At 36.8% G+C, this 24363-nt stretch overlaps 1 protein-coding gene across 3 annotated transcripts in view; it reads right to left on the bottom strand.

The window, feature by feature from the left end:
* The window catches only part of fndc3a (fibronectin type III domain containing 3A), a 61543-nt gene extending 37949 nt beyond the window's left edge, over positions 1 to 23594 (bottom strand). The window contains exons 1-3 of one of the 3 annotated variants that reach the window (XM_028464463.1): positions 23179 to 23594; positions 18400 to 18543; positions 5403 to 5478 (exon numbers count right to left, since the gene is read on the bottom strand). In XM_028464463.1, the coding sequence (XP_028320264.1) occupies positions 5403 to 5478; positions 18400 to 18510 (187 nt within the window). In that variant the 5' untranslated portion in view covers positions 18511 to 18543; positions 23179 to 23594. Of the gene's footprint in view, positions 1 to 5402; positions 5479 to 8515; positions 8726 to 8880; positions 9348 to 9461; positions 9603 to 18399; positions 18544 to 23178 lie in introns of those variants that run through there. The other 2 variants (XM_028464465.1, XM_028464464.1) reach the window with 2 other exon arrangements.
* Between the last annotated feature and the right edge of the window lie 769 nt (positions 23595 to 24363).

Here is a 24363-nt window from a genome sequence, read left to right as displayed (position 1 = left end):
CATGAATGGCAGCCTTAACCTTTATGAAGAAGGCCCGTCTCTTACTAGACTCAATGACCTCAGCGAAATCAGACAGTGCTTTATGAAATCAACCATTGACTGAATCATCCTCGGTGATAGTGAATCACTAATAGCTTAGTAAGTTTTAAAAAAGAAAGGAAAAGAGAGAGAGAGAGAAAGATCTGATCACCCATGTAGACAATCAGTCACTGCAGTTCATCAGGTGGGAACATGTGCCAAGAATACTTGTATACTTTGATTTTACTGCCCCATGTTTTAAAATGTTGATTTCTAAACAGGAATCTGATATCCAGAAAATGTAATGCTAAAAAATGCCAACACCATAAACTAGTTAAGCCCACAATTCTCAAAATAAAAGTCCCAGAGAGCCGGGGACCCCCACTGTAGCTGAAGGTGGTTGAACACAGACATGAACATTGAAGAACAGTGTGGAGACAGGACCATCTATGAGGGGGAATAAAGGGGAGAGGTTTTTGGGGTCCATCCATAAAGTCAGCAAAATTATGGTCCATTGTTCTATGAATCTGTGATAACCACATTTATTTATTTATCTGAATAATATCCACTGTTATCCAGGAAGTTTATTATTATTTGCGCCATAGTATATAGTCAAGATGTAAATCATTGTTTTGATCAAAAAAAAAAATGGGTTAAAAGGGACTAAAAATGGTGGAAACGGTGGTGAAATGGGGTTTAAAGGGTCCATATTGGAACATTTAGTTAAAACTGGCAAACTAAGGATGACATATAGTGAATGGGGCTATAATGGAAAAAATAAGCATGAAATATGGTGAAAAGAAGTTCAAAGTGACAATAATGCATCACTTATTTAACATTAGCCAGAAAAATAGGCGGAAAGGGTTTCTAAAAGCTGAAAATGTCTTGAAAGTGGAAACAATGTGCAGAAAAGGCTTTGAAATTTGATAAAGGAGTGGCAGAAATAGGAGTAATGTAGCAAAAAAAAGCAAAAATATGACAAGATTGGTGTAGATACAGAAAAATGGTAAAAAAAAAAAAAAACCTTAGCTTCTTGAAGGCATCTGGCAACCCCATCCCAGTGTCTCGTGACCCAAAATGGGGTCCTGATCCCAATGTTTTGCAGTTTATCCCCCATTGGACTTGAATCTGGGACTGTGCTAGTGTGAAAGCAGCCCAAAAAGGACAGAAGCAGTCGATAAATTGCATTAAATGAAATTGTGTGAGCCTATTAGGCAGCTATACATAGCAAATACGCAAATCCAGCTGCTAAAAATACATGATTATATGCATAACTTGATGTGGGAAACATCACATCAAAATACATTAAAAGTAGATCATCTCAGCTCCGTCACGTGGGACATGGCATTTTGTCTCATTACCACAGATCAGAGCCAAAACATTGACATCTGCATATGCATAATTTAAAAAAAACCCCTAAAACAATTAACTTAGTGGAGATTTGTTGTGAATACACACAAAAGTGACTATGCTTGCTGCATACATGAATGCAACACACGCACACACACACGCTCCTTCCTCCCTCCGAGCACTGTGAGCGGTGAGTCATCCTTCTATTCACGTCACAGGGAGATGAGTGCACCCTGTGACAGGCCAGTTAGTAGCAGTCATACTGATCTATGTGGCACCTCTTAGCTCCTCGTTCCTCCGCTGATGGAAAAACTATGTATGCTTATTCACGATAAGGAAGGTTAACACACGGCTTCATAATTGGGAAAGGGAAAGTACGCAGAGGAAAGCCCATGCACTCTCCCACTTCCTTTATTTCTTTGTCATCAAATGTAGTGATATTTATAACGTGCACTTTATAGTACGTACAATAAAGCATCAACCAACATTCTATACGTTGATGTTAAATTCACGCTCCACTGCTATTGGCAGTATGGAGTGCCTGCATTAGAAGTTATCGACTCATTCTGCCACTAACTTTAATTATGTGACTACTATTTTTCTTTGTGTAATGAAATTAAATTCACACTTTAACTGAGTTCACAGCAAAGTTTACACAGGAATGGAGGCAGGGTTGGGCTCAATTACATTTTTCAGTTACAATTACGCTTTCGATTACTGTTGTTCAATTACATTTCAACTACGATTACAGTGACCAGAATTTTTTCCAATTAAAATTAAATTACTATTATTATTTTACCCCTCAAATTAATCACAATAACTGAGCCTGAAATTAATAACCTGATCAAAGTTAACCTTCCTCTTGGGTTAGCATATTTATGTTAAGTTCTAAAACAACTGTAAAATACAATTGAAAAAAAAAAAATACATAAATCATCTAATTTCTTTCCAATCTATTGGTTACCTTGTTAGGCTTCTAAATCATTGAAAATATTAAGTTTTTTTTGGCGTCAGTGTACCCCTTGATTTATTCATTTTTTTAAATGGTAAAATGTAGGAAAGCTTGATATGAAATATATTTTAATAACTGTTAACTACATATGTGTAGAAATCTACATAGAACTGTAACATGGTCCCCAGTTTTGTGTTGAGATATAATTGACAATTTTCATGGCAATTGCAATTAGTTCAAAATGTTTAACTTTGAGCGTCTTCCAGTAAATGGTAAATGGACTTGATTTTATATAGTGCTTTATCACCACACTGAAACAGTCTCAAAGCGCTTTACACATCAGCTCATTCACCCAATCACTCTCACATTCACACACCAGTGGGACAGGACTGCCATGCAAGGCACTAGTCGACCACTGGGAGCAACTTAGGGTTCAGTGTCTTGCCCAAGGACACTTCGACACATAGTCAGGTACTGGGATCGAACCCCCAACCTCTCGATCAGAAGACGACCTACTACCACCTGAGCCACGGTCGCCCAGTGACTCCGATCGCACGATTGAGTTGCTTGACATCAAGTAATTTATATAGACTTAATGTAATCTCTAATGTTTCTCTATATACTGTAGACTTTTAATGTAATGCTTGTCACCGTAATCGTAATTGAACATGGATAATTGAAGATGTAATTGTAATTGACCCCAACCCTGGATGGAGGATTTGTAAAAAAAAAAAAAAAAAAAAAAAAAAAAAAAAACTCCCACACCCTTTCTGAGCTCGATACGATAATTCATCAAAACCTTTGTACACATTGTTCCCTCCATCCACACTATGTAGTCGGTGATGAAATTGCACAGCCATCCCCAACAATTGCAGAGTAGCAGAGGAAGAATTACTGTCATCTGGATAAATAGCAACGTGAAACACATCTTACCCCTCAGTTTGCTGTTATAACCACTAAACAGCCCTGATTTTACGAGTGCGTTTACATCAAATTAGGATAAAATGAACAGGGAGAAGTTCACTAAATCTCATCAGTTGAAAAAAATTAGAGAGGTTGTGCAGAACCAAGATGGAATACTAAAGGATTAACCACACTGAAATAGAAGTGATAAAATGGGGCACACTATGCTAAAACAAAAAATGGCTTTATTTCATATAAAACAGGAGCTTATTCTGAATCACTTCTAGAAATCAGGGATCTCAAATGTGATTTAACTCTTGGGCGGGTGAACACGAATGCTCAGCCAGCTAAATGTGACTCATCAGTAGTTCGATAGGAAAAAAAACTACTGCTTCGGCATCAATACAACATAAGATAAGATAAGACAGCAGGAACTAAAATTGGGGGGGGATTGGTGACTCAAAACTCAGCTTCTTTGGAGAACCCCCTCAACATGACTCAACAACTTCACAGATCTTCACTGGTCCAGAGAGACTCTGTAATGCATTCTTTAAAAACAGGTAGGTGGAAGATAAAAAAAAGTGTCTATTGTCTTCTTCTTTGGTTGTATTTCTGTATTTAGGAGAAAAATAAAACAGTCTTCACCCTAAAACAGTGGTTACAAGCTTGTGTGCACATTGGCGTGTGAATCTGTTCCTGAGGCGTATGTAATGTGATTAAACTGAATCAGGATTGATTTGTGGCGTGTCTTGTATAAAAAGCCTCTAATTGTGTTCAAACGGTTGAATAATGCTTTCATTTAAACTGGGCCCTGTGAAATTAGAGAGCTGTGCAGTGACTGTGGTCGTTCTCGCAAAAATGCACGTTGCGTGTTTAATTGTCGGGAACAATTAAAAAAAAAAAAAAAAAACTTCAGTTATTCCAAAGAAACAATGTCTTTAGATTAAAATGGTAAGATTGAAGGTGCAATTACCAGTTTTCCATGAGTCGTGAAGAGGTGACAGAGAAAAATGACTCATGGTTTCACTACAAACCTAATGTCTCGATGAATGATTTTGTCAAGCAACATTAAATGCACAAGGCAGTGTTCAGAAAAATGATGGGTAAAAAGCAGGATATTTTTGCTAATCACGTCACTTAAAACATTCTTTAAAAAAAAGTCAAGGATGTTTGCTGGTCAAACCAATTACTGATTTATAGTCTTTTCTTAGGTTTTTCTTTTTTATTCTGGCATTTACGCATTTACACACTATTTTTCACATGAAAATGTGTGACTGAAAGTTTGATAGACAAAGATGTCCAGTTCCGCCCATAACAACATTTAAAATATCACGCTGTGTGACAGCGCATCTGGTGATCGTACTGTCCTGTGAGCACTCGTGCAAAGACAAGTTTAGCTGAACTGGTGATCATTCCAGCAAGTTCTTATTTTTAACAACATGTTAAAGTTTTATTAAATCAGACAACTTTTTTTCAGAAAATTTACTTTGATCTCCTGATATGTTTCAACGGTCAACTGCCAGTCTTCTTCGGAGGCGTCTGCTGATCGCTTAGATGCGTCTTTTTTGTCTTCTTTTTGAGTAATATATATATATATATATATATATATATATATTAATATATATATATATATATATATATATATATATATATATATATATATATATAATTCAAATAACATAATTATATGTTATTCTAATCGAAGACATAAAGAACTTCCTAGAATTATTACGCGGAAGTCAAGGACACAAAGTGATCAGCAGACGTCTCTGAAGAAAACTGGCAGTTAGCAGTAATCAAAAGTTTTCACAGATATTGTTTTGGGACCATAACACACATTTCCATGCAGCTTTCCCACATCTATCCCAATAAACTCTCTGAAGCAAATAAAATGTGAAATTAAAAACATTAGTTCACCTTATTAACTCAACTATTCATGCTTGGTATGAATTTGGTAAGTTTTATAACAATTATAGTAATCTAAAACAGGGAAAGATGATGAAACAGAAATGAAAATTAAAAAGTGACGCAGAAAAGCGTAAAGACTGAAAAGGAATTTGGGGACATTTTGAAACGCTTCTTTGTGTTCTGTTGGCAGTTAAGGTTAAACATTGATCAACAGCAGCACATTTATGAGAAACAACATGGCTTGTGTGAAAGTAGTAGCAGAGACTCTTACCTGTGATACACTGAAATTGGCCATCTTCTCGTCGAATAGTGAAGGCCTCCCCTGGATTTACCTGCACCAGGATCACCTGTAAAAACACATTCTTCAGTTATCTTACCAAACAGAGGCCGTCAACTGTAAGAAGGAAAATCGATTCTGCGATATATCGCGATATTGCACGATTATCGTATTCATTCAAAAAATGTCCAAATCGATTTTTTAATCATGTTTTTTATAAAGAACAAAACATTAAATTGCATATGCAACGCACTAGATGTCATTGAACCACATCAGACCTTGTCAATGCATTTATGCTTGAAAGTTGATTGCGCTTTATTTTCAAACAACACACTGGGAACATTTATAGATGCTTGTGGAACTTTAAGATTTTTTTTTTTTAAAGAAGTTATTTGACAGTTTGAAAAACATACCACTTGTTTTTTATATTAGTACTTAATTGATACAGTTAGTGACCATTTACTTGCTTTTGCAAGTTTAAAAATAAGAAATTCATTTTTATTTCATACCATTTTGTACTTGGTAAGGTGAAATTTGTAATTATTGATATCACAATACATATCGTACCTTTTAGTATCGGGAAATATCGTATCGTGACTCGGGATGCGCATTGGTAACCGTTTGTTTGGGAACCGGTTCTTGGTCAAACAATTATTTGGAATCGCTAACAAAAACCCTTCACAATTCTGCTAGGAATTCTTCCTGGGCTGCACTGTAAACAACTGCACCCCACTCGCAAATTTGCGATGACATCACACACACACAAGCTGAGGTGAGCTGAGCTGCTGCATTACAAAGAAAGATGACACCTCGGGGATCGTCACCTGTAATTCCTGCAAGAGGGATTAGTGCACCAAAGGCGGTAACACAAACAAAACGTACAAACATTTGGCCACACAAACACAACATTATACTCAAGCGATGCCGTGTCTTTGACGCACTTAGCAGCACCAGTGCTAGCACTAGCACAGCAGGTACAATTAAACAACTCTCTACGCTGCACCAACTCCATAGACTCCTTTAAAATGCAACTTAAAACACTTTTATACAAACAAGCTTTTAATTAACCTCTTTTATTAACTTGGTGTTAACTTTGTATTTTATTTTTCCTTATTTTCAAGGACAGTCTTGTATTGTATCTATGTAAATCACTGTTTATTCTGTTTTGTGAAGCACTGTGTTTTTACTATATTAAAGGTGCTATATACGGTAAAAAACATTTACTTACTAACTTACTGTTGTGTGATAATGATAAAAATGAGGTTAATTCATTATCCTCAACCAATAGCCACTTTACTTGTGGACTCATTTCACTCATTTGAGTATTGTTTATTCTCAGCGGTGAATAATAAAGATTTATATTAATAAACCTTATATTTATTTTAATAAACCAGGTTGGATTCTTTTCTGTACTACTTGTTTTTCAGCCTATTTGGGAATCGATAAAAAAGTGAATCGATAAGCAGGAATCGAAAAAGCGTCGGAATCGCTAAATCCTTATCAATAATATACATTACTAATCGTGACATGCAAATCGTGAATCTTGTCATCAGATTGGACACCCCTAGTTATCCGTATGTGCATAAAGGCGTGATGCAAGGTGCAACAATTACTCAGCTACAACACAGTGGCTAATAGACTGGTCACACGGTAAAGCTTGTTGGCATGTAAACAACATGGCAGACTACACTGCCACACTGCAGCAACCTCACCCATTTAAAGTTGAAAATTATTTACACAGACGTGGAAAACCAAACCACTAGTTTAAGATTAACAAAGCAAAAAAATTAAAAATCATATTTATCAAGCACGTTGGTATTCAGTTCTATGTATGTATTGGTTTATTTGAAAGGGGACAGTGCAATTTCATATAACCCATGAACAAACATGGTTAAGAAAAGCCAGAATTAGCCAGAAGGCTATTTTTCATCTGTAGTCCCCGGGCCAAGATGTAAAAAGGCATTAAAAAGTTCTCATTTGGACACATGGATGAAGCAGATCTTTGTGTGCTAATTTACCACCTATCAGCCAACGGCTGCATGAGTCATTTAAACGCGTCTGTTGTGTCTTCCTTTGGTTGTGACGAGACCAACATTCCCCATTCCAAAAAATAAAAAAATAACCGCCAAAGCATATCCTTCTGTAACGTATTGGTGTAAATTTAGAATAAACAATGTCCTGATGTTTTATTTAAACAAGTAAAATTCCTAAATAATATAATATAAATGCAAATAAGTAAAAATTCTTTAAAAAAACCATAAAGTTTCCTAAATTTATCAGCATGTGTTTGTCAGTTTCCAATGCTTGTTAATGTGATTATAATAGAGTCAGGCCTGAGCATGTGAGAAAGACTTTTAAAAAGAGATAAAAGATTCTGCAGGCTGCAGATATTTTACAATCATTCCTCAGTGGATGATGTTTTTATGGTTGTTTGCTGTTAACGTTTGTATGTTTAATGTTTGTATGTGTAAAGTCAGAGAAAGAGCTTTTTTCTGGTTAAATAATAAAGATATACAGAAAAACTACAAAAAAAAACCAAGTAAAATTCATGCCGACTATACAGTCCCACCTCCTGTTATCAAACATAAATTATATAACTCAATCAAAGTTAAGTTCATTATTCAAATGAACAAAAAGATAAATACAGCTACACTTCATCGTTACCCACACATACAGATAAATGCATTTGTCATTATAAATGCATTATATTTCTTATAGCAAAATGGAGAACCATAGCTTTCAACAGTTAAACTAAGTAAACACGTGCGTGTGATAACCGTGGTTTTATGGACACTGAAATTCAGTGTTATAAAGCAACAGCAGGTAACTCACAATGAGTCACAATGTTTATATCAATACAAAAAAGGCGATGACAACAAAAATAAAACAAAACAATCAAAAAGCACTTCCAAAAAATATAAATGAATATGTCCACAATGTAACCAGAGCTAAATAAAACTACATTGAACAACAACACAAAATCCAAAACAACTGATTTTAAGTAACTTAAGTTACTTAAAATCAGACTCTTAAAAGTAAATTATTCCCAAACTCAAGTTGCTAGGTTTTGGTAGCCAGGCACTGTGTGAGGGCAGCGTTTATCGTACCTCACTCTTGTGGAAGTCATCACAGAGTCTAGCTTCGTGCTGTAAAAGGCTTTGGTTCTGGCTCACTGAAATCATCAGCACCTCCATCGCTGACACTGCCTCCTTTCATGCGCTCGGGCAGAGAGAGGAAAAGAGCCCTTTGACTGCCACACAGCCTCGTATGTTCATACAGGCTCACACAGGCAGCGTCAGCAGTGAGAGATGATGATGATGATGAGGGTGGTGGGAGGGGCAGGGGCAGGGGGAGGCTAATTGAATTAAAGTCTAGGCACTACACAGTTGGACGCATTAGTGTTTGCCATTTCCAATCCCCATATTTCCTGTTGAATGAGAAAGCAAAACAAAAGGACATGACTACTACTTACTGTTGCCCGCATTATTTTCTTTCATTCAGACGTCACTATTCTTTCTGTCACAGAGATGAAAAGGACGCTCCGGTGTCTTACCAGACACATCACCATTTGACCCCACCCTCATGGAAAAATCACATGACCTGCCATGCTCACACATTTGGCCGGGGTTACACCATCCACTTCCATGATCATCTCCGGCAGAACGAAATGCAAAGCGACTCGGGCAAGGTACGAGGAGGAGGGCAGTAAAGGGATGGGACTTTAGCAGCAGATGATGATGATGAAACGCTCACACGGGGGAGCGTGCTTGCTTCATCGGCTTCAGATGCAGCTGCTCCACAAGCAGCAGCAGCAGCATCGTCTGCAGCAGGAGGCTCCTTCACTCCTGCCTGTGGCTCCAGTGCGGCTTCTTCTTCCCCGCCACCAGTATCCACAGCAACCCCTTCAACTAATGTGCCACACCGACGTCCACACCAAACCTTTGTAGGAACCAATTGAAATCTTATCAGCACTGGCTACTCTCACAGGAATGATCTCAAAGATATTTAAAAAAGAAATAATTCTGACTTTAGACACTGTAGTTCCACTCTCACCTCTCTCACAGACTGTGTCAGCTCTGCCGTGCTCGTCAATGTATTTGATTTCAATGGCATTCCATCAGGGTGGGGTCACAGCACAGCACAGTGGAGCCGGCTGAGGTGCAATAGGTCCACAGCGTAGGGAGTCCTTTCCCTCTGTCTTTTTTTTTCTCCACAACAACAATGGCGCAAGTAGGCTGAACAACCCACACAAGCTTCCAAGGACCGACATATACGACTACGCTACAGTACCTCCTCCCTTACACCCCCCCACTCTCTCACTCTCTCTATCTGTCTCTCTGACTATCACTCCCATTCATAGAGCAACATGTCATACATTCTGTTATTACTCTAAACGGTGTGAGGAGAGCACAGTCGGTGATCACGGGTTTCAATTGCTGAGCACAAAATCTGAGACAGTGCACCTTAACTGGGAGTACCGGTTCTTAAATAGTCAAACAGTTGAGATAAAATGCATTTGGAGAAAGTCAAATGCACCTTGAAATGGTTGTGTTGGAAATGACACACTGTATTATACATTACAAACTCAATGAGTATATACTGTTTACTATACAGTAGTCCCTCGCTGTAGCGCGGTTCACCTTTCGCGGCCTAGCTGATTTTTTTACAGTGCAATTTTGGATGCATTTTTTTTTACAGTGTATGAACGCGCATTGTGCTCTGCGTCCTGATTGGCTAATGTTGCGTTCACCCACCAGCGACACATCCAACTCGTGAGTTTCACTGCCTGCTGAAGCGAGGAACTGCGCTCCTTTTTCTCCTTTCACAAACAAACTACCAGTGAAAAAAGCCGGTGTGATTAGCGGCTAATGCTATCCTAGCTCAGTGCTACAGACTTTTACCTGCTACTACCACCTCCTCGTTGATTCTCCTCCACGCCAAAACCTTCCTAGTCTGGTCTCAGTTATAAAGGCCGTGTTATACAGCTCCAGGTGGTCACACACAGCTTCTACTCCATTACCGGTGTCCGTGTTGACGTGATGTCATCGTCAACAAAGAGTGATTGCGTTTTCCATAAATGTCTGATCGCTAGCAGTGTGACTCTGAAGTGCTGTATGTTTGAAAACAGGTTTATGTTTTAAAATCTACAAAGTTTTGAACTTTGAGAGTTTTTAAACAAAAGAGAAATGTGGTTTTAAAGCCTTAAAACATACATAAAAATAGTAAAAAAATAAAGCTGACGACAGCGAATTTCGCCTATTGCGGGTTATTTTTAGAACGTAGCCCCCGCGATAAATGAAGGACTACTGTATACTCTAAGTATGATTAATATGATGACCGTTCCCACTGAAGTATAGTTCCAAGTTTCTGAAGATGCATTTGGATCCCACAACGACAAAAACCTAAAGCACACTGAGGCTAAATATCCGCCTTTGAATGTTCTGAAAACATTTTAAGTAAGAAAGTGACCAAATAGAATATCATGTGCTCATTTGATCCATAAAATTCACAGAAACATTTCATTCTGACATTTTGGAGATTGTCAGACACCCACCATTGTAAACTGACAAAACTTCCAGTTAACTTTACAACAAGAGCCCTATTTACAAAAACTAATAGAAGACAAGAAGAGATGCTTTTGTTTTGAAAAGAAGATGTTCGATTTTTGGCTTGAAGCTGTTTCCCGGACAATTTTACATTCCACTCAATGCATTGTCGTGGGAAGGTTGAGTATGACTAGTGTGCCCACCGTTTTGGGCATCGAGTATCAAGTGGTCTAGGGACTAACTTTCCAATTCTCCCAGAATCATTCAAATTTTTATAATTTCCAAGTATAGTGGCGATAAAGTGCCAAGGATCTCTGTGAAACGTGCGCCGACAGACTCTAAAGCTAAATTCTAGCTGATAGTGTGTAGTTTGAATTTTTTTGGAGCCACTTTTAGGAACTTTTGTTTTCACTCCGTCTCAACCTCTGCTTAGAGGAGGCTTTAGTGCTCAGATGTATTACAACACGGAAGCTCCGCAATCATGTTAGGCTGTTTCCAGACATGGGCGCGCTGACCGTGGTGTTTGCTAGCGTCATCACAACATCCTGTTTTGGCCGGGTGAGAGAACTGTTTCGGCCGAAAACAAAAAAAAAAAAAACACCTGTGGCCGTTTTTGGTGCATGACTAATACATCTGAAATTAATGACAACAATTAACTCCATTAAGCATATTGGGCATGTTTGCTATATAACAACTAATTAAGGAAAACCACTGAATTGGAAGCATATGGAAATGTGTAAACTGGCGTGGGGATGACACTAAAATGGGTGAACTCTGAAATGGAAAATTTTAGCGGATGTCCAGTCCCCAATATAGACCAACGGTGTGATGACTCAATGTGGAATGAGATAGATAGTCAAAGGTTGCTCTTCTCACAGCCAACTTAACACAGCTATGAGACATGAGAACCATAAACTTGTGTCCTGAGTGCATTCTCAACAGGGATGATCTTTTCAAACAAATCTTTGGACGATCAAAGCCAAAGATTAGCACAGCTGTGAGGACACAACTTAGACACACTGCATAAGTTTAAAAGATTCAATGTCAGAGGGGTAAACAACTCACTCTTGTTCTCACCACAGTAAAGATTAGCACCCAGGTGTGGGTCCAATGCAAAGGGAATGAGGATCAGTTCACACATGCTGCCAAGCAGGTGGCCAGCCACTGCTCTTTTATTACCCAGAGGAAAGAGTCTGTTCTACGCACACGGCTGCTGGCTCTGATGTTTTTTCGAGAGCTGGGTGACTCAGAGTACAGCTTTCTCACTATTTGTTCCTCTTAATTGTTTACTGTGCGTTGATGAGACATAGCAGCTGGCGAACCGGAAAGAGGAGCCAAATAACACACGGAAAATTTCGTTGTGTCAAAACACGCCGAGAACTAACCCAGGAGATGGCATACGCTTGTGTGCACAATGATGACTTAAAGTAATTCGATGACGCTCCGCCTGCCAGTGTGTTGCATAGAAGGGATTGGAAAGAAAAGCGATCAGGAGTTGGTAAATCTACTTCAACAAAATCTCAATATTACCTGGGTTTGGACAAAATCTGGTAAATCAAAAAATGTTAGAAAATTATTTTACTATGCACAATAAATAATACCGTAAGTCATTAGGTATTCACCTTCAAGTCAATCAGTGCACATTATATCAATTATTCACAAGCTCATGTGTTAAAGATTCAGCAGTACCCATTGCGTTTCTATCACCAGCTTACATTTCACCAAGTATATAACTGTTAATGTACATTATAACATGTTAAAATGCAGCCAAAAAAACAGAATTTCTCTCCTGCAAAAACATCATCTCCAATACTAGCAAAGTCCTATAAAAAATATTTGGTCAACTATCCACTTTTTGGCATGTTTGATGTTAATTGTACTTGGAACAAGTTCGCTAAACTGATTAAATAATTTTTTTTAAATGTTCGAGAAGTACCCTGACTTAAAAATGATCTTTTTTCCTCGTTTAGGACTATGATTTTAAATAGGTAAATTGGTTTATTCACTGGTAAATACCTGGCAAAATAGTCTGTATAGTCTAAATGGGTTTGTCTTTTTTATATATATATATATAAAAAATAGTGATTGTACAAATAATAAATAAAAGATCATTTGCTCAAAAAAAGAAGTAAAAGGTTGAAATTGCTGCTTTCATTTGAACCGTGAAAACTATGTTCGTTCGTTGACATTTTCTTGCATTGCGGGATGTGTCCTTCATTCTTACCGTGCTATCTTGTGTTTCTCCACCAGACAGTGATTTCTGTGACACTATTCTGTTTCTAGATTGTTCCCTGTATTCCCTGTGATATCAGAATGAAGTGAAAACCCTTCAAGGCATCAGTATCCCACAATACAACATGAAAAACTAAACCTTTTACATCTCATTATTTCCCCTAGCAAATAATGTTTGATTTATTGATCCATGTGGCCACACAGAATTTATCTGAGAAAAAGAAATTCATGTTCAGCACCTTTTACCGAAGTAAAGTGGCTGGTTCTTGGTAGTTTCTTGGCTAGAAAAATGATAAAAGCAGCTGAAATCAGATGTCATGTGGTAGGAACCCATCACGATTCTTTCTTGGTAATTTCTGAAAGCATCCAAACAGTCTGAAAAGGTTTCACAACAGGATGTTTATATCAAGGGGTGAAACTAATCCTTTAGGTTAGAAAATAAGACAACTCTATTATAAAAGGAACATAAAACACTTACACGACTAGCATGAAAACCTTAACAGAAAACAATAAAAGGAATCATTTCAGATAATGGCAACATTACACAGCTAAGACCAAAGCAGAAAATCCCAAGAACAAAGAATGACAAGACCTTCCACCTTCTCCAACTAAAGGTCAGTCAGTTCAATGTTATTCACATCACAACTCAAAGAAAAGCATTTGAAAATCTCTACATTCGATACAAAATAGTGGTTTAAAGATAGTCACAGATGGTCAAAAGAAAGACCGAGCAATTTCTCTTTTCTACAAATCCCTTTGTTCAGCCTACAGAACCAATTTTTTTGCTGTCGTTCATAGACAAAGTTCAACAGTTACATGATGTTTTTTAAGTTAAAATTAATTATTCAGAATTAAATAATTCGGAATTAAAGTGTGAGCCAGAGATGGGGACCGGCAGGTCCCCGCGACCCTGAAAAACAGGAACAAGCGGGACTGACGATGGATGGATGGAATTAAAGTGTTCCGCTTCGTGTTTACATGGAAATAGTAATTACGAACTGAAGTTTACATGGAAATGCGTTTATACGCCTCTATTCAATTCCGCTTTAGGTCTGGGGTTGGGAAGGGTTCTGAATGGACAGGGGACGAACATGACGTATTCACATCTACCGGAAAAAATGTCTGCGTGTAGAAACATGCATGTTGAAACATGCGTGTAATATGTATGTGAATGTCCGCATGTTTATTCTTCCATCCAGCCACTCTTTTCATTATATCCATGTCCTCTAAGGCTCTAAGTAAATAAATAGTCTCGGCTCGAGTCCAATGCTTGCTTCAGGCAGCCATCTTGGATAATGTCATCACCAGCGCGTCATCGTGATTTCACGAGCATGCGCAGAACGACCAGAACTAATTTAAAGCGGAATGACAGTATACAAGATCGGGAAATTATTCCCGATCTTGGATAAACGTCTTTGTGACAGCAACATACTTTATCTTGGAGCTGATTTTCAAAGGTGGAGGCGACATTTCTCATGGACAGATAATAAACATGTTTTGTTCAAACTACCATAAGTGTTTTGTTAGTGAAAAACAATACTACATGGGTGTTGGTGTGTTAAAGATGATCAAAAATGAGATGAGCGTGCACCAAAGTAGAGGCGTGGCTTTTCAACTCTCTCTCTTTTCATCCTCCGGATTAATCGCTTTAACAAAGAGATAGTGATACGAGCCACAAGGCAACAGTGGCATTGTTCTTATTAAACTGTCATAAAACGCTGTGTTCAGACATTGGAATAAACATGGTGAGAAGCGATAAGGTAACTGAATTCCATGTGAACATTAAACAAACCCCTTCCAGACCAACACAACCAGTAAAATCTGATCTCTTTATGAACAAAGCCTGATCCAGGTTAGGTATTTTCCACAGTGGAAAGAAGGTCACTGCTAATATTAAGTCTTATCAGGACAAACCACACAAGGAAATGGCCCATTTTTGTAACTTAAAGACAGAAAATTGAGGGGAAACCTGTGCAAATTGAACTGATTTAAGTCAATCTCTCTGTTGGATAAAAAATGAGATGGAAAATGTTAAAGGAAATGAACACAATTAAAAAGAATTCATAGAAATGCTGCTAAACCATAACAGGTGTGGTTTTGGTCACAAGTACCTGTTGCTTTTGATTTCATTCATTTATTTTTACATGAAGTAGTGAAGAGAACATTTTCTGTTCTGCTCATTACAACTGTTTTTAATCCCAACCATCAGGAGGTTTTTTTTCTTGCATCTCACACTAGCCTCCAGACAAGAGGGAAGATTAAATGATACTGTCCTAAGTATTACTTTGTTTAAACTATTTAAAGTGAATAGAATTCAACTAAATTAAAAACACATCAATAGGAAATTCTTTACTGGCAAACAATGATTAAAATAAACATCTGCTGGGTGTAATAGACTTGACAAGTTTATTAGAGCGCAGCACAAAAAGGCACAGCTGGACAGCACTGCCCCAGTCTAAAGCCACATTAATGCTTCCCTGCTGTGCTGCACCAATCAAATCACCATTGCTTCCAGCTCACAACTTAAAGGTGCAGTCTGCAACTCTTATAAAAGTGTATTTTTGTCATATTTGCTAAAGCTGTCACTATGTAAGGACAGCTTTATATCAAACTAGTAGTTTGTGTAAAAAAAACAGGCACATGAGTCCCGCCCTCTGCTGCTCCTGCAGCCTTTGGCAGATTGCCAGAATGCACCGCGACCGAGCAAAAAGAACCAATCAGAGCCAGGATTGTGTTTGATGGACTGTCTGACAGCTGTTGCTCACAGGCCCCGCCCCATTCCCGGGCTGGAGCACCGTCTTTTTTATAGTGTATGGTCTGGAGGAGTACAAGATCGAATTGGTGACTTTTCCGCTTGAAAGGTCATTACTGCTACTTGATTTACATTATGTTTGATTTGTAATTGTTACACTAGAACTCTGTAGTGCATGTGTTGTTTGTGTGCGCGCAGCAGCCTCCGTGTGTCTGCTGTAAGTGACACTGTGTTGTTGTTGCTGCTGTTGCTGCTAGGTTGGTTTAGTGTGTGCACATTGAGAGAGAGAAGCGCTGCAGTAATATGCTTTTAACAGAGCATGTTATATTACTGTGATGTTGCTGTCGGACTAACGTTTGCTTGTTAGCTCCTCTGAAGGAGGGACTTTGGAAAGTTTGGAGGCAGGGCAAGACAGCAGCGGGGAGGGAGGGGGAGAGAGGGATCGGAGAGTCACGGACTGCACCTTTAATTAGGTGATAATTGCAGTGAGCTGTCCGACATGTTTTAATCATACTGATTTTGTTTATGTCTGAATTTATCTATAAAGTCAGAAAAATGATGGTCCATTGTTCTATGAATCTGTGGTAACCACATTTATTTATTAATCTGAATAAAATCTACTGTTATCCATAAAGTTTACTGTTATTTGTGTAGTGCCATAGTTTACGGTCATTCTTTTAATAAAAAATAAATAAGTTAAAAGTGACCAAAAATGGTGAAAAAGGTGTTGAAATGGGATTTTAAAAACCACAGAAATTGGTTAAAAGCAAATTAGAGTGGACAAAGAAAAGACAGAAAAAGTGGTTAAAAAAAAAAAAAAAAGAGTTCAAAGTGTTAATATTGGCTTTAAAGTGGCAGAAATGTGTGTTTTGGGTAGGGGTGAGTATTGGCAAGGATGTTGCATTACGATACGTGTCATGATACAATAATACGATATATTGCAATAGTCTACCCAGTTAATATCAAAATTAAACGTAGCGATGAAAAATCAAGTTGCTGTTTATGTTCATCAGAATATATTGATCATTCAGAGGACAAATTGAGTCAACAGTATTTGCCTCAAAACAAACTATTTATTAATTATTAATGTTTTTGCACATTTTCACTGAGAAAAAGAAAATGCAGTGTTACACACTGGCATCTAAAATAAAGTCAAAAAGTATCCATTGCAACACATTGAAAGCAATGTAACTACTGTAAGTGAGAACATAAAGGATAAAGTACCCTGAGTTACTGACAATGCACAAAAATAAGTAAAAATGTATCCGTCAGTTTGAACACTGATCTGAACAGATCATATGAAAATAAAATGCCTGTGCAAACATATTGCATATGTGCTCTGTCATTGAACACACTGACCTGAAAAGTATGAGGAAAATAAAGTACAAAAAAAACATATATATATATATATATATATATATATATATAATTCTTTTTTTTAATCGATTCAAAATTAATACAATGAGAAGAGGTTAAAAGTGACAAAAATGGGTCAACATAATGCAACATTAGGTGGGAAAAGCGGTGGAAAGGGTTTTTAAGTGTTTAAAATGTCTTGAAAGGTGAAAACATGGGCCAAAAAAAACCATTGAAATTTGATGGAAAAGTGGCACTAATGGGAGTAATGTAGCATTAATGCATTAAAAGGACCAAAAACATGGCATAAAAAGTTATGAAAACAGATTCAAATATGACAAGTTTGGGGTAGTTGCAGAAAATTGGTAAAAAGGTTGGAAAAGCTGGTGAAATGTGATTTTTAAAAACTGGTGAAAAGGGTTCAAAAGTGTCAATATTGGCTTAAAAGTGGCAGAAATTATGCGGTTTGGGGAGATGCAGTTTAAAAAGTAGGAACAATTAATTTAAAGTGGCAAATAATGAGCATGAAAAATCGTGAATTTGGTTAAATTGACAAAAAATAAGCATGAAATATGGTGTAAGAAGGTTAAAAGTGACAATAATGAGTCAATATTTGCGACAATAGGTGGAAAAGTGGTGGAAAGGGTTTATAAGTGCAAGAAATGTCTTGAAAGTGGAAAAAATGTGCATAAAAGGCATTGAAATTTGATGGAGAAGTGGCAGAAATGGGAGTAATGTAACAAAAGTGTATTTAAAAAAAAGCAAAAATATGGCAAGAAAAAGTAAGGAAATGACAAGTTTGGTGTAGTTGCAGAAAAAGGGTAAAAATAAGCAAAAATGGGCTGAAATTGTTTAAAAAATATTCCTAGTTTCTTGAAGGTATCTGGTGTCTACCTCCCAGTTGAGAACTAATGTTCTAAACAGTAGTGGGCGTGGCTATGTGAAGTCAAATCACGCTCAAAAGCTACAACAAAGAAATCCAGCCACAAGCATAACTTCCCACTAAGCCTGTAATTGCTATGGTACAACGGTACAGACTCTCATTCAGTGTAGACCAAACAGAGTGAAATCAGCGTGTGACTAACAGGAGAGCGACATGTGTTACCTGCTGAGGACCCTCCCCGTTCACCATGGTCGAAGGTGGTGGAGAGGTCAGGATGGGAAGTTCAGGGCTGAGAAGTTGGCCAGACTCCAGAGGTGGTGTGTGGTCGGCCATGTCTCCCTCATTCACACCACTGAAGGTTTACAGCTGCAACAACGCACATTGTTTAATGGAAACGCACAAGAAAAATACTCACTTGAAACCTTGGTAATTGTATTACCAACATGAACAATCTCAAATATTTGAAACCTCTATGTCACAGGATTCTAATGTTGAATGATTACAAAAAGATAATATTTGGTGTAAGTTTAGGATGGTTTTAATTCGCTTTCTCTCTTTTAATCCCAGCTTCAATGGCCATGGTGATATTTTTTTAATTTGGAATTGAAGTATTCCGCTACATGTTTACATGGAAATAGTAATTCAGAATTGAGGTTTACATGGAAAACACGTTCAATCTCCTTTATTCAATTCCGTTTTAGGTCTGTGGGTTGGGAAGGGTTCTGATTGGACGAACGTGACGTATTCACGTCTAGCGAAAAAACACAAAACAAACCCTTCATTTTCGGCAACAACATAAAAGACCACATAATAAGCGACAGGACGAGCATGCGCAGAAAGGCTGGAATTTAATTTAAAGTGGAATGAACGTATACAAGATTGGGGATTTATTCATTAAATTAAAATTACAAAAACCAGCCACCTACTTCGGATTTAAATTTCATTCGGAATGCCCATTTTCTTTCGGAATTAGATGTTTACAAGGACATTTTAAAGAGGATTTATTTTTTTATTTATTTTGAATTAAAGGGGAATAAAGCTCTCATGTGAACATAGCCAATGTGCATGGAAATATAATGTGGAAACTATTGAGTGCAAGTGTGGCGTTTATAAAATCTTTTTTTCCTTTCTCAAATTCCACGTTTCACACATTTTTAAAAATCATTTTTTATGAAATATTTTATTAATTTTTGATCAGTTTTTTTTCAGAAAATATTGGTTCTCAAGTCCTGTGCGGAAACTAAATAAAATTAAAAAAGAAAACCATTATTAAAGAAAAATGTATATTGATTACATTAAGGCGCAAGTGGGTCAGAAAACGTATAATGATAATGTGCCAGTTTGTCATTTTTTAAGCATTAGTTTCATCTCATACATAAACATTTGTTGTTACAAACAGAGAAAGAAATAGAATCTGTCCTAACAAGTTCAGATGAACTACGGCCGGGCCAAATAAATGAGAAAACGACTTTAATGGAAATTGCTGAAAATAGGGGGGTGGGCCCCCGGGAGCCTAATGGAATTGTGCGAAGCATAATCTTAATCTACGTTGAATTACCTTTGAAATGACATCACACGATCTTTCCCATGAATTTGGAAATGACCGGAAATGGGGGGTGGTTTAAAAAAAAAGGCTCAGAGCGTGAATACTGTATGTTCATACATACAGTATTCATACCAAACTAACTATCTAACAAGAATTAATGGAGGAGCAATCATTTGAAAAAATGGGGCCCCTTGGTGCCTGCGTGACACGTACGGGGTAATGATCCCCGTTTATATATTGGTATGTGGCAATGGTTCGATACCACCAACTGTCGTAATATTTGACTCACTAATAAATGAGAAATTGACTTTTTTTTTCTTTTGGGGTCCCATATTAAAAATCGGCCTCCGAGCGTCAATGCGTACACATCCATAGATTATAGCTACCAAATTTCAGCCCAATCCTTTCATGAATAACAGAGGAGCAGTGATTTTAACTAGTGTACGCACCATGAACAACAACAACCAAGTGAGTGGCGTTTATACCCAATAGTGGTGTCCCGATCCGATATTGATTATCGGTCTGATATCAGCCAGAAAACGAATATCGAATTTCATCGGACTGCATCTAAAATTGCCAATATATATATATTATATGAGATTTATTCAATTGTAGAATACTGTAGATATTGTGCTGAAGGTTAACATTTATGTAACCAATTGTTTTTCTATCTACTGTTGCTGACTATTGTTCTCTGAAGCCTTTTCTAACATTCCACACTACAAAATAAGTCATAAAAGCATGTATGATCTGTGTTGATATCACATCGTATCAATATCATTATCGACCAATACGCAAAGGCTGCAATATCGGTATCTTATCAGAAGTGAAAAAGTTGTACCGGGACATCCCTAATACCCAAGTATCAGTATTGTATCGGTTTGGGAAAAAGTAGTGTTGGTGAATCCCTAACTGTAATAAGAGTGAAGATAAAATTCATGTTTATTTATTACTACGGCAACATGAGACGGTGGAGGTGATCCACAAACAGTTTACTTTTCGGTGACAGGTATTAAACTGTTTGCCAAACACGAATAGAGTTAAATATTATACCAGACATACAGTAAGTTTCTTCTTCTTCTTGTAATGAAGCAAAAATTGACGTTGGCAGCAACAGAAACTCATGAATAAAAGCAATTTTCCTTTTTTTTTTTAAGTAAAATCATTTATAGAAAATTAAGTAACGTGTATAATTTTTAAACACCACAACAGTCTGGAAGGAAAACAACATGTGCCCTTGAGACTAATAACACAGTAAAGCGCATGCGTCCCTAAACCAGACTGTGATCTGGCTTATCTGTTTGCTTTAGCCCCTCCTCCTATCAGCTTAAACAGCAAAGTCAGTTTACACTCCGATGGTCAATGAATTACGTGTGAGCAAAGTGTGGAAGAGCTGACAAACACAGGTTTAGCACATTAACATTTCTATTACAATAATAATAATAATCAATAACTGAATCTCTGAGATGACAAAATGCTCCAAAAACTGATTTTATTACAGATTATCACCTGACAAAACCTCCTCACTGTCGTCATAGATTTAATAAAGATTATGAGATGCACATGGCACAGTTTAGCAGGTAATAAAATATGTAATAAAATGATAGGATTGCTGAAATCACACGCTCAATATAGTTATTATTTTCTAATGTACAACTGGTATCAACTGATTATCATTTGTGACATTTTAACATCCCTTAAACTTCTGACGTGATGACATTTTTTTTTTTTTGCCTTAGAACATTAAAGAAGAGATCATACATTTGATCACAAGTTAAAGAATTACAAACTAATCCATGTTAAACAATAAAACATTTTACATGGCTGCCGTTTGACACTTAAAATATCATTTCTTATGCTTTTAATACAATCAAACATAATTCAACATTAGAAATCTAATTAGAAATCACCAGAATCATGGACAGAAGGCGTGGCAGAGGAATAACCTCACCACTTTGAAACACACTGGAAACATCTGGCTGACAGAAGAAAATACTATTATTTTATTAAAAGATTTACAGCATGTCATCACAAAGAATGGTTGCCATGAAACAAAGACTTCAGCACTTTAGTTTATTTGATAAACAAGGTTTTAACTTGTAAAAATGACATAAAGGTGTATGATGATGATGATGTGTTCCTTAAACCATTTTTTTTTTACTGTTTGGAAAACATTATAATTCAGAGATTTCAATAGAATTTAATTTTGTACACAGTTAAAACTTTAGGACTTTAGTTTATTTGATAATCAAGGTTTTAACTTGTAAAAATGACATAAAAGTGTATGATGATGTGTTCATTAAACCAGTGGTTCTCAAACTTGTTGGGCTCAAGTCCCCCATTTGTCCAACGACAACATTTTACTCAGAATTCTGTGAAAAAATAACTATACATCACAATAACATTTTAAAGAATGTCATTTTGTAAATAAGTGGAAAGAAACAGTATTTAGTGCCTTCTGAATAGTTTTATTTCTATAGTTTTTATCACTTACGGTTGTATTTTTTCAGTTCGTGTTCTAATCAAGATCATTTCTATCATCAGTTTATGTATTTTGTTGTTATTTGTCTGTACTTTTTATTATTCAGTACATTTTTCTTCTCTTTTGTGTGTTTTTGTTGTCGTTTGTGTTGTTGTTATTTAAATTATTCTTTCTGTGTATGTGTGTGTGTGTGTTTTTGGTGTTGTTTCTTATGTCGTTTTGTATGTTTCTGTTATTTTTGTGTATTTTGAAGTGATCTTGTGTATTTTTATCTCATTTAGTGAGTCTTTGTTGCCGATTTGTCTGTTGCTGGTAATAGGATTTTTCTTTCTTAGTGTGTGTGTGTGTGTGTGTGTGTTTTTTGGTGTCATTTTGTGTATTTTGTTGTTGTATGTCTGTTCTCTTTATTTTTTAGTATATTTTAACTTGTAAAAATGACATAACGTATATGATGATGTGTTCCTTAAAATACTTTGTAATATTTAGAAACTTTTGGATTTTAGAGATTTGAACATTAATTTTAATTTGTACACAGTTAGGTCAAGACTTTATCAATGTAGCTTATTTTTAAAAACAAGGTTTTAACTTGTAAAAACGACAAAAGTGTATGATGATATACTACTTAAACCATTTTTTTAATGCTCGGAAAACATTTGTTTTCAGGAATTTAATTTATATATAGATGTATACATAGCTAAATTCAAGATTTTTTTCAATGTAGTTTATTTGATAAACAAGGTTTTAACTTGTAAAAACGACATAAAGGTGTATGATGATGTGTTCCTTTTGTATGTCAAAGCTGAGGTAGACTAAACTATTGTTTGCTCAGGCTACAGGTGTGTATGCTCAGCGTTATATCATCATCATGGCTGTTCGTTATCTAACTACAGTTACCAGTCCTCCAGACTGTGTGTTTGTGTGCTTTTTATTCTGGATGTATGGATTACAACAGGTAACAAGTAACGTTACTCACTCAGTTATCACAGCAGTCTGGACCAATGCAGTGATGTCTCCTCTTTTAGCTCGTCTTTAAAAAACCTTTATCGTCTCCAAAACTCCAACGACTTCTCCTCCAGCACCACCTGGAGATGATAACTCGCTTTCTACCTCAACAAAAAAACACACGTCCAGGCAATTTGTGGCATGCTACCGTTAGCTACCTCGAAGCTACTATGCTAGTAGTTAGCCAAAGATGATGTGCTTTCCTTTGCTGTTGTTGTGAGGCCGGCGGGGCTCTAAACTACCTCTCAGGCAGCTCAAAGTGAGCAGTGACGAGCCTTTCGTGTCGACAGTGTCCGTCTAGCGGCCAATTTTATCGCGAAAAGTTTCCATCTGACAGGGTTCCTCGCAGAAAAGACTGGAATTTCGCCATCGCTTCCAGGGCTTACTGCGCATGCGTATTAGAGCAAACTCAAGACGGACGCTGAATTCCAAGATAGCGGCGTGGTGCGTTCACGGAACCAGTAAAGTATGGAGGTAGATTTGTGTCTTCATTATTCAATAATAAAAATAATAATAATAATAAAAAAAAAAAAATCAATTAAATAAAAATAACTTCAATAAGAAAATAAAACATTTTCAATCAAATAAAAAATTGCATTTAAACAGGTTTTTTTTTTTTCTAATGAAGTAAACGTTTTTGTATTTGGGCCATATTATAATTTGTACACTTGTGTCTTTATCATTCAGGCAAAAAAGAAAACGTCTAATTCAAAAGAAAATAATTCAACAAAGAAAAAAAGTGTTCAAATTAAATTATATATATATATATATTAAAGATCGGGGCTTTCGCCTTTAATTGGCCATGTAATGTTACTACATTAATGGAATTCCTCCTCTGCATTTAGCCCATCCCTGAGGAGCTGGGGAGCAGTTCGGGGTTAAGGGACTTGCTCAACATCCCACAGTGACGGCCCAGGTGAGGCTTGAACCGGCAACCCTCCGATTACAAGCCCAGCGTCCTTAACCACTAGGCCACCACTCCCCATATATATTATTGAAAACGTTTTTTTTTTCTTTTTTTCTATTGAATAATAAAGACACAAATCTGCCTCCACAGTCAGTGGTCAGCTGTAAAATACACTAAAAATATACAATAATCATCATCATCATAATAATAATAATAATGCATTGAATTTTATATAGCGCTCTGTCATAG

This window comes from Gouania willdenowi, chromosome 13 (assembly GCF_900634775.1).
Source record: "Gouania willdenowi chromosome 13, fGouWil2.1, whole genome shotgun sequence".
Lineage (NCBI taxonomy): Eukaryota > Metazoa > Chordata > Actinopteri > Blenniiformes > Gobiesocidae > Gouania > Gouania willdenowi.
This window is presented reverse-complemented; position numbering and strand designations above follow the sequence as displayed.